This window comes from Ipomoea nil, unplaced genomic scaffold (genome assembly GCF_001879475.1).
Source record: "Ipomoea nil cultivar Tokyo-kokei standard unplaced genomic scaffold, Asagao_1.1 scaffold1317, whole genome shotgun sequence".
Taxonomy (NCBI): domain Eukaryota; kingdom Viridiplantae; phylum Streptophyta; class Magnoliopsida; order Solanales; family Convolvulaceae; genus Ipomoea; species Ipomoea nil.
The window spans coordinates 328,247-340,251 of record NW_017617745.1 but is presented as its reverse complement, the minus strand read 5'-3'; the positions used below and the strand labels follow the sequence as shown (position 1 = coordinate 340,251).

General features: G+C 37.9%; 1 protein-coding gene and 1 long non-coding RNA gene across 2 annotated transcripts; both read right to left on the bottom strand.

Annotated features, from left to right (window-relative positions):
- Positions 1–1,929: 1,929 nt before the first annotated feature.
- LOC109185202 lies at positions 1,930–4,618 on the bottom strand. Its single transcript, XM_019335183.1, has 4 exons — positions 4,449–4,618; positions 3,996–4,239; positions 2,970–3,907; positions 1,930–2,722 (listed from the first exon to the last, which is right to left on the bottom strand). The coding sequence occupies exons 1-4, from the start codon at positions 4,616–4,618 to the stop codon at positions 1,930–1,932; spliced, it is 2,145 nt and encodes a 714-aa protein (XP_019190728.1).
- Positions 4,619–10,139: 5,521 nt separating this feature from the next.
- On the bottom strand, positions 10,140–11,719 carry LOC109185318. The gene is made up of 2 exons (XR_002054961.1): positions 11,520–11,719; positions 10,140–10,473 (listed from the first exon to the last, which is right to left on the bottom strand). It is a non-coding gene; the product is annotated as an uncharacterized LOC109185318 (long non-coding RNA).
- Between the last annotated feature and the right edge of the window lie 286 nt (positions 11,720–12,005).

The window sequence follows — 12,005 nt, the reverse complement described above, 5'->3', positions numbered from 1 at the left end:
TCACGCAATCCATGTCATTTGCCAACAACTTACAATCTTTATAGATGGATGAGGCGTAGTCGTCTATGTGTTTGCCTCCGCCCATAGCCGCCACCACAGCTTCTGAGTCCAACTTGAAGATGGCTCTTCTAAGACCCCTGTGCTTTGCCAGACGTAGACCTTCCCTTAGGCCCCACAGCTCCGCGGAAAAGTTGTTAGAACCCCCAATATTGGTATAGAACCCATAGAGCCAATTTCCTTTATGATCTCGAGCGAGACCTCCGGCACTTGCTAGGCCCGTTGTTCTTTTAAAAGCACCATCAGTATTAATCTTGGCCCAACCTGGTTCGGGAGGATACCAACAAACCCAACGCATATTACCTATCCGAGTACATTTGTTTTTGAAGAAAGCACCCACGGAATCATCGGCCAACATGCACGCACATCGCTCCACGTCCGTCGCCTCCATGCCCTTGTTTTCGAAGACTCTCTGGTTGCGGCCTTTCCATAGTTCCCAAAAGGTGTAGATGAAGGTGATGCACCATGGACGCCTGTCGATCCACTCTGCTGCAGCTGTTATTTTTAATCCAAACAAAGAACGGTGTTACTGCGTCGTACCGGAAGAAGGTAGGATGAAAGGTTCTCTTCCAGCCATCTTTGGCAAATTCGCAATCTCTTAGGATGTGAGCCATTGATTCTTCCCCATCTCCACAGGTCTTGCACTGGGTGTCGTCAGTTAGGACCTCTCTCCATCGCTCCATGTTAGTAAGAAGTCTTTCTTTCATCATGAACAATAGGAAAATCTAGCACATCTCGATCACACGAAGCTTCCATACCCTGTTGGTGTCCATAGTGTCTTCTTCAAAACCTGCAATGTAAGAAAAGGCGCTTTGAACCAAGAATGCACCAGTGGGTGTGTTAGGCCAGTAGAGAGCGTCACTTACCTGATCGCAGATAGCTATTGGAGTTGCCCGGATCTTGTCTACCGCCTCATGTGGCAAGAAGGAGAGAAGCCTACTGAGATCCCACGAACGGTTGGGAATGATAAAGTCATTGACCTTTGCTTCCGCTAGGTGAGCCGGAATATCCACGTTGTCCATGAGAGCGAGGGGTTTTTCCCCCGTCCACCAATCCGACCAGAAGTTAAGTGCGTTCCCGTTACCAACTCTCCAGGCCGCCCCCATCTCAACGATGGAACGACCTCGTATAATACTCTTCCAGCCCCAGGATGCATTAGTGGTCGTGGAAGTTGTAAAGAAGTTGTTGTTTTTAACATACTTTTCCTTTATAATATTGACCCACAACTTGTCTTTGCACGTGTTCAAATGCCAGGCAAGCTTGGCTAAGAGAGCGTCGTTGAAGTCTAAGCATTTCCTAAGTCCCAGGCCTCCTGTGTCCTTAGGCTTGCAAACATCCTTCCACCCCACTAAATGGACCTTCTTTTTATGCTCTGAGTCGCCCCAAAGGAAATCCCTACAGACTTTGTCAATATATTGCATGTGCCTGCCGGGAGCTTGAAAACCTACATGGTGTAAACCGGGATCAAGGACAGAACTGATTGTACTAACGTTCGTCTCCCTACGAGACAAAGTGTATTGGTCTTCCAGTTTGCTAGTTTTCTTTTCATATTTTCCAAGATGTACCCGAAAGTTTGCTTGGAGACACGTTTATGGAGGATTGGTATCCCCAAATAGTTTCCCAAGTTGTGAGAAACCCAGATGCCAGTCATTCTTTTAATGTCTCTTTTGGTTCCCAGGCTCGTGTTAGGACTGCAGAAGATATTGGATTTGGAAGTGTTGATGTTAAGCCCAGACTTTCTGGAGAACTTACCCAGGAAATCCATGATAATCCGCCCCTGACTTTCCGACGCTTCAGCAAATAGCATGAGGTCATCTGCAAAAAACAAGTGGGAAACCCCCGTTCCGCCTCTAGAAAAATAGTGATAGGTTTTCAATTTTTTAACCGCACTTCCTCCTGAATATCCCAAGAAAGCCTCTCCATCACCAGATTAAATAAATACGGGGCCAGGGGGTTACCTTGTCTGAGCCCCATGTCGGGTTGAAAGGGGGCTAACTTCTCCCCATTCCAAAGAATAGAAATTGAGTTTTCCCTGACAGAGAACATAATCAAACTGATCAAATTCTGGGGGAACCCGGATACCACCACTGTGGATTCCAGGAACTCCCAGGCAATGCTATCATAGGCTTTATGGAGATCAAGTTTGACCACCATGAGCCCTTTGCTACCTTTTTTCTGCCTCATAAAGTGGACTATCTCTTGAGTCAAGATGATGTTGTCCGCCGTGGACCTCCTTGGAAGGAAACTATTTTGAAAGGGATCGATAAGGCTTTTCATGATAGGCCTCATGCGGTTAACAACCACTTTAGAAATAATTTTGAGGCAAACATTCAAGAGGGTGATCGGCCTAAAGTCACTCGCCATTTCCGGGCTATCTTTTTTGGGGATGAGAGTGATAAAGGCTTCAAGGGTTTTAATAGGAACCATACCATTACTGAGAGCATTTTTGACGAAAAGGTAAATCGGGATCTTAACTTCCTCCCAAAAAGTTTGGTAGAAGGCCGCTTGAATACCATCCGGCCCCGGGCTCCCGAATTTTTTCATGCCAAAGACCGCTTTTTTGACCTCGTGGACATCCACTTCCAGCCTAAGATCATGGATTTGGGTAGCGTTTAGTTTAGGTCCACCGTAGTCCTCCCCAGTTAAGCTGTCTAAGACATCTCTCCTGCCAAACAAATCAATAAAGGAATTAGATACGTGGTCAGTAATTTTTTTGACATCAGAAGTCCACTCACCATCCAACTTTAACATCCTAACCCTGGCCCTGTTGCGTCTAATAAGCATGGACTTATGGTAGAAGGATGTGTTTCTGTCAACATCTTGAATCCACGAACGCCTAGATTTCTAGAACCAAAGCCATTCTTTTTGAATAAAAACCTCGTTAAGCTCTGCCACAAGTTTTTTTTTCCAACACTTGAAGCCCCCTTGAGGAGTTATAAAAGGCCGATTCTTGGACCCCCTTCAAACAAGCCTGGAGCTTTGATTTGCGGCCAAGAATATTACCAAAAGTATCCTTATTCCACACTTTGCTTTGCTTTGCTACCTCTTCGATAGCTCCCACTACATCCAAAGATTTATTACTCCAAACTCTGCTCCAGATATCCCTATAGTCGTCTCTCGTTAGCCAGGCACCCTCAAACTTGAAGGGTCTCGCTTCCCTCCTTGGAGGATTACCGGTTTTGCAGAGAAACTTGAGAGGGTGATGATCAGAGTGTGTTCTGGTCATGATGATCGATTTAGCTTCGGGGAAAAGGTTTTGGGCCTCCAGATTCCAAAGAGTTCTGTCTAGTTTCCTACGCTGGACCGTCCTACCACCCTCATGCCTGAACCACGAGTATTGGACGCCAATGGACCCCATATCCAAGAGGCCACAACCGCTAAACTCCTCCACGAACTTTAGACAGCGCCCAGAATTAATCGAACAACTCCCCCATTGTTCTGTATTATCGGCAATATCATTAAAATCCCCCATCATGATCCAGGGGTCATTAAGGTTGATGTTGTAGGTCTTGCAGTCACTCCAAAAACTCTCCTTGGCAACTCGGGTGGGCCTTACGTAAGCGAAAGAGACCCGCACGTTAGAGCCGGGACCACGAACGATACCATGAATAACCTGCGTAGTATTCCTGATCACAGAAAAATTAAAAATATTTGATCTCCAAAGGAGAGTTAGACCACTCGCAAAACCGAGTGGTTTAACAATAAACATTTTATCAAAACCCAAAGACTTGGCCATTCTGTTTAGCCTAGAGACGTTGTTAGTTTTAGTCTCAAGGAAACAAATGGCGCCAAGCTGAGAATCAGACATCAAACCTTTCGCGTGGTTAACTGTGAACCGATTCCCCACCCCCTGCAATTCCAAGAGATCATATTCATTGGGACGGATTGGGAGCCGAGGAAGTATTAGCACCGCCTTCCTCAAGCATGGACATCATCACCTCCATCCCACTCCCCGAAGATCTCGGAGTAGCGACATTACCAAACACAAAGCGTCTATCCGAGAGACTGTTATTCATCGACGCCGTTGGAGTAGCCTTGGGCGTGGGGCTATCTTTGGTAACGGTCTGACTTTTCTTTCCCTTGTTATTTATCCTTGTTCTTTTGTCCTTTGACTCGCCTCTGGTATTGGAAATACCCTCAACCGTGATTGGTGTTTCCACCAAGCCCTCGAGGTCTTGCAAGCTGCCAAAGATATTAGAAGTAGGAATAGAAACGTTAGAAAAAACTCTACCTCCAGTAGCTCCTGACGTCTGGACTGCGTTGGACGTGCCTACCGAAGGAGAACCGGTTTTGGCAGTGGTAGACGGTGACTGCACAGAGCTCTGAGGTCGATTTGTTTCCACCACTTGTTTCCTCTTGTCCGGTTTTCTGGGGCTTTGTTTTTTGTTCACTTTGGTGTTATGTTTAGAGCCATTTTGTTCCCTTGTCCTACGCTTATCATCCAGGAGCCATGCAATGAAGTTGGAGACTTGGTTGGAGGATTAGGTTGAGTGACGCTCACGTTCGCATGCGAATCAGCCAGATTACCACTCTCGTTACCTTCATTCCCCACACCTTCCATACCACTGTCCAACTTCACCGCAGTCGAAGCAAATCACATAAAGCCCTTCAAACTCCACTTTCTGAAGCCAATCCTACACCTGCACCAGGGCAACTAGCGGTTTGGAGATATCAACTTCCACCGCCGCCCTCGCGAAGTTGCCCCGCTCGACTCCTGCCGTGGTTTTATCCAATTTCAGCGGAGTTCCCACCTGTTTCAGCACCATTTTGATGATATCTTCCCTAAAACATTCCACCGGAAGGTCCGGTAATCTAACCCAAACAGCCATTCTTTCAAGCTTGGCCGTGCTTGGAATAAACCGTGGTTTCCACCTTTGTGCCACCACATATTGATCGAAAAGCTTCCAGGGGCCATCGATTAAGACGTGCAAACAATCAGATTGCAGTTGGAATCTCACCACAAACCATCCCCATCCCAGATCCACAAACTCAGACCTACCTTGCAGATTCCAGATTTTGGGCATGCGTTGCTTAAAGAGAGAGAGGCCCACAGGTTTACCAAGATACTTAACCAACAGTGCGTTCTTCCATTGCTTGATAATCTCAGCCCTTAAGTCGTGAGGGAGACGGACGACCGGCACACCCTCCATTAATGGTGGAGGATAATCCTCCTTGTCTGGTTCCACAAAGATCTCGTCCTCAAATCAGTTCGACTCCGAGTCGCGATACGGGACATCCTCCCCGAGTCTAGCCTATTCAGCAGTTGCTTCCGCAAAGGAGCGTTTGGTCTGCCTGAACCGTTTGATGGTTCTAGGCCCTCCGTCCTCCATTATCGAGTCACCACCGCCGCTGGGCGGTGGCGCCACCTCAGTCTCCATACACCCCCGCCTTGGAACAACGGGAAACTTACCAAATTTAGCGCAACCCTAGAGCCGTTAGAGAGGAGATTCTAGAGAGCATTTTCGGAATTGTTTTGATTGCTTAATCTTTTCTATTCGTTCTATCTCGTTGTCATCTTCATGATGAATATATAAGGAAATCAACCACATCTAAATGTGTTGCATCATTGAAGCCATTGAGAAAATCACCAAAATCATTTGTCACAAAATTAAATTTGGTTCAATACTTTTTCCTTCATTTGTGATAAATTTGTCTCAACATTCTTCCTTTTACCTTTCAATAATTTATTTTTTTTAATAAATGTTAACAAACTTCGGTATACAACAAATACACGACCATTATATTGACCTTTCATACCACATCGGTAACAAATACATTCTTTTAGCCCCTTATTGGTACCACCTTTTTTCTTTCCTTGTTTTTCTTCAGTATTTGTTTTATTTTGGCAGTTAAAATGGTCATTATAATCTTTTCCATTTTTCCATCCACATTGCCATTCACTGCCCAAGACCACAACCTCTTTCGCAGTCATAATCATGATTTTAATTAAAGGATGTTGCATTCACATCAGGGAATGTAGTGTATGTATTTATAGAACGTTATGAGTAACTTCAAAATGATTCACTCAATGAATGAAATGTGGTATAGCAATTAAGGAAGCAATTATTGATGTTTTACATGTTATGAACGTGCTAAATCTTTTCCATCATATGTAGGGTGAACAATGAAATGTCACCTATAGACTATAGTTGAGAAAAATCATTAACAATAGGAATATAGCCTATAGGATCTCCCATAACTTAATAATTTGATTAAGGTTTAAGTAAAGTGCAATCTAATTTAAGAAGGTAAGTTAAGAATTCATTATATTATTATATATTTAATAAAAAAAATATAACCTAAAAGAGGATCTAAGAATTGTGCTATAATGCTTTGTGTCAATTTTGCCGTTCGCTTCTTATTACAATTGCATGCGAATTTTGACTTTATAATTCCAATTCCACGTTTTTATTTTTGAGTACTCTAAGACATGAGTGCATTATTAGCATGTAGAACATGTATTTATTTATGGGAGAATGTCCATTTTAATCCTTTAATTATACTAGAATAATTAACTCATGTTCTTAATTATAAATTTGATCCCATGTAGTTCTTAAATTATTTGTTTTGTGATGATTTTAATCCTTCACCTCAAATTAAATAGTTGTTAAAATTAACACTGATAGAAGGGTAATATGTAAATTCATTCGTTTTTTTCTAATTCAGTTAACCAACAATTTCGAACCGAAACTGATAACCAAAATTATATAAGATCCCTAACCATTAATCAAACCGAATTATATCAGTTAAAAAACGATTAACTGAAGTTCTTCGGTTCAATCGGTAAATCGATCTTTTACTGAAGTTAATTTTCAAACCCCTACACATTTAGTTGAAGGGAATCAAAATTTGTTTGACTTAAAAGTATCACATTTTTTCACTTTATTAGTAGTCATTTCTTAGTTTCCCTTAATCATTTTGAAAGGATTTAGCTATAGGATTACTTTTATTCATAAGAGAAAATTGAGTTATTACCTGATACTTTTGACTTAAAAATAATTTTTTACTTATTTGATATGTGCTTTGGGAAGAAACTGATAAATTTACATATTTATTATTCAATCACCGTTAATTTGAACAATTCAACTATTTGAGGAATTGAGGTGATGGACTACAATGACCACCAAACAAACAATTTAAGGACTAAATGGAATCAATGATTAAGGGATTGAGTTGGTTATTCTAGTATAATTGAGGGGTTAAAATGATCATTTTTCTTTTAATTGTTATCATACTTTAAAATTATTTATTTCAATATATGCTTTATCATATAAATATTTTATTAACTAAATATGACAATGTTACTAAAAGAGACAATGTAACAATAGTCAAAAATTAAGGATCCATTTGGAAATCCAGAAAATGACTTCTGGAAGTTATTTTAGGATTTTTCAGTGTTAGGGTGCTCAAGAAAAATAAGAAAAAAAATCCATTCTGGTTAATGAAAAAAAGACTCAATTTGACAAAAAATGTCTTCCTTGTTTTTTTTAGTATGAAGACATTTTTTGGATTCTTTATTTTCCATTTCTCTCTTTACTCTTTTTTTTTTTTAAGTTAGTTTACGGATTATTATTATTATTACCACAATCACCACCACCACTACCGCTACCACCAACAACACTAACACTGCCACCACCACCACCGCCACCACTACCATCGCCACCGCCACCGCCACAACCACTACCACCACATATTATTATTATTATTATTATGACAAATAATATATTCATTTTCTAGAAAATAAACCAAATAGAAAAAATGTAATTATTTCTTAACTTTGAGCTAAAATGTAATAATAGTTTGCTGACATTCAGCCATGTAAATAATAAAGTCAAATGTACGAGCTAAAGTTTGGGCTAATAAGGTTTTACCTTGGGCATAGGTTTGAGAAGGGGAATTGCTTGGGTAGAGGTTTGAGTAAGGGAGGGCATAGGTTTGAGAAAGGGAATTGCATGGGCAGAGATTTGAGCAAGGTGAAAAGCTTGGGTAGACATTTGAGTAAAGGGAAAAGCTTGACCTAAGATTTAATTTGATTAAAGAAAATTACTTGCAAGAGAAGAATTGCATTTAATGTTGCATTAAATGTTTTGCAATTCTCTAGGCATTGGGTTTGCTATAAATAGGCAAATCCTCTCATTGTAAATTATCCCAACTGATCCCATCCGTAAAATCTCATTAGCATAGCAAATTCATGAGAGTAAAATAGAGAGTTATATTTGTAATTTCTATTGTAATATTCTTTTGTCAATACAAAAAATTCTTCTTCAAATTGTCTTACACTAGAAATATTTTCAATATTTCCAGTCCAACAAGTTGCTATTGTAATTTGATGTTGTGAACCGTATCGATCCTAACAAGCCAAACACTATAAAATTAAAATATTTTTTAGAAAATGAGTTATTTTTTGAAAATTATTTTTCAGATTTCCAAACATACAAAAGTAAAATTTGTTCTTTAAAATATGTATTAAGTCATTGAGTATTTAAATTAATTGATATATTCACCAACATTTTCTACTGTTTACATATTGAATGCTCATGAAAAAATTATTTATTTATTATTTCAAAAACATTATTTGTTTCAATATATGTCGTATCATATAACTGTTTTATTAACTTGTGACCTAATAATAGTTTAGAATATGAATTAACACATAGAAAATTGAATTGATATATTCATCAAATTGTCTAATGGTTTAAACATTGTATGCTCATGAAAATTTAAATTCGAATATCAAATGTTAAATTTAAATTCTTGCATCAAATATTTAATATAACTTGCATAAGGACCTTATTGATCGATACACCATTTTATATCATTATTATTATAACTAGTAATTTACCTGCGCGATGCACGGAAAAAAATTATGTTATTATAAATATAAATAAAAAATAGAAAATCTAAAATATTTTAAATTATTTAATATAATAATATTTTGAGCTTCCATTAGTCAAGTATTTATTATTTTTATAAAATACAAAATTAAAATTAAAATTCAAATTCAAATTAAAATTATAATTTTGTATAGTTAATATAATCTGTAATTATGTGCATATTCAAATAAACTTATAGAGAGAATTTACATAATTACATTAATTTATTCTTAATTGTATTTAATCTATATTATAATTTTCACAATACGAATAATAACTAAGATAATTACATTTGGAAAGCAAATTTTAAATTTTGTATGTGTAAATTTAAACTCTAATTGAACACATTTTTTATATGATTATATAATATATAGCTATTTTAGTTTTCAAAAGTATATTTTTTATATGATTATATAATATATAGCTATTTTAGTTTTTAAATGTTGTGTTTCTTTTATATAATAAAGGATGTTGTGGCATTAATTATAACATTAATTATTTCTCAAACCATATAGCTTTATTATATAAAGGATGTTAACATTAATAAACTTGAGTTTCTACTCGATTGTAAAGCTGTGCAATATATGGTGCATAGTGTGATAAATTTTTGTACAGATTGACTAATTAATCACCACAATTACATCACCTATGGCCAAGCTCGATCTATTGGTTTGAAACTCTGTCGAGGAGTATTGTGCTCAAACTCTTTGTTAGTTGTTTTAAGTTAAGGTTACTTGGTCGAGACTCATAAATTAGTTTTTTAATGACAGAAAAATTTACAATCACTACTTAAGAATGTGTACTAACGGAAAAATCTGCTATTATTATTCAAATTGTGTGGTGACAAGGAGTATGCACTGATAAATTTTTTTTGCAAATACTATCCAAGAGTGTTTAGTAGGTAAATCAAACAGTAATCGTGAAAAACCTCCATAGTGATTAAAATTAGTTCTTTAATTACTTATTTTCTACCTTTGAATGTAAATTAAAACTTCCCTAATCAAATTAAAATAACCATTACAATTGAAACACAATAGCTGTCCCCGAATTAGCCATTGTCAACCTAGGTGAGGTAGTGCAACTAACCATCATTATTTTCCTGTATATAAAGGTACTTTCCTGTCACAATAACATTGTATCCAACATTCCAACCCTAGACACATTGGAACCACATGATGCCCTAAACCTGCCACGTGGAAGATCTGTAAGTAGTTAAAAAATATGTTCTCCAAGAATTTTCAATCATTTTGTTAAATGTGGTTGAAAAAAAAAATACAACCAAGTAAATATGAACAAACATATGCTTCTTCTTCTCCCAAAAGGTTGAATTCCCAACTCCAACAGCTCCCCCACATTCCGGCCCGAAAGAGCACTTGAGAGGATGTAAATCACGGTGATTCAATAATAACTCAGCAGACAGGGCCAAATGCCGGTACACACAAGGGATGGATCTGCTCACTTTGGGCATAATCTCTACACTATCATTGCTGAAGTTCAAACATTGATCTCTTCTTCCAAATACTGCTTACAGTAGAAGCATATGCTGCAATTACAGAAGGTTATGCAAAGCTCCAAATTAAAGGTATAATTGAAGACAACCAATTAAGTAAATTAACGTAAATTAGGTCATGAATATGCCATGTTAACACACACATGACTATATATATGATTTCTTATTCGAATTATCATCTCAACTTGCTTGAGATCTAAAACCTTAACTGGTCAACAAAAAAGTTTAAGAAGAAAATTAAGCATGGGACGACAAGGGCAACTAACCAGCAAACTACATATGTCAAAATCTCTCATTAACCACTTTTACCCCAATAATCATTCTTTTGGCAACCTATAAAAACAAAGAGTGAGACCCTCCAAAGAGAAGTCAATGATTTTGAACCCAGTGTAAGTTTTGTGATTTAGTCTTGATTTAATATTCAAGACATGTGAGTGACCAGATCTATTATGGTAGCATGTATATGTGTCTTATATTTACTTGGCCTATACTATTTAAAGGAGAATTACATGAGTTCCAGACATTAGTACTCTCGAGACGGGGATTGTTTTGTTAATCTTGGAGACTAATTTGTACTCTAGCTTCACTCTCGAGACGGGGATTGCTTTGTTAATCTTGGGGGCTGGTGATCTCTTTCCTACCGAGACACGCAAACTCCCATCGTGAAGCCTACTAGAGGTGAGATGTCTAAGCACAATTCACTCACTTCAGTGTTGTGTCACGGTTGTTGTGAGCCTGCACCGGTAGGTGTGAATTCGTTGGCAGTGGTTATGCCATCGACACAACATTCCTTATTTTAACATTTATCAGCCTAATTTCTCATAACAATTATTATTTGTTTCCAAATCTTCTAAAACTATGATATACATGAGTCTTAGAAGATAAGAAATGTAATGGATGAACAAGAAACTCAGAAAACAGCCAGAAAAATATCCAATTAAAATCAAAGAGAGAGAGAGAGAGAGAGTTTGGGATGACAGATAGAGCGTGAGCACAGATAGCTTCAAGCATGTTAACATAAAATCATGCAAGAAAACACAATCTGTGCTCACTCTCTTCTGTCACCTCCGATCCTTTACCCCGCCTTCAATTGGATCTTCAATTCTTGATTTGATGTGTTAAAACACAACAACTACTAAAGCAAAACCCTAAGAAATATACTGAGAATTGAGAGAGACCAAGATTCCTCGATCTGTGTTGTATGAACCCTAGATCTTGAAAAAGAAAACATAAAAATTCGTAAAATACTGTTCCATTAGGAAAGAATGAAGCAGATCTAATTCTGGTTTGATGTGTGAGAAGAGAGGAGCGAAGATGGGGTATATATAGGGCGGACAAGGTGTGGATGATTGACAAAAGTTCCCATCCATCAAGCAACGAATAATATATAGATAAAATAACAATCCCATTATTGTGGGCTCTTTTACACCGGTATCGAACTTTCTGGATCTACCAAGTTGTTAGTCATAGGGTTCGTGCCTTATTGACCTTTTCAATTTGAGTCAATCATAATCTAAACCGGTTTACCAGTCTTTTGTCGATTATGGTCACAAGACGATGTTATC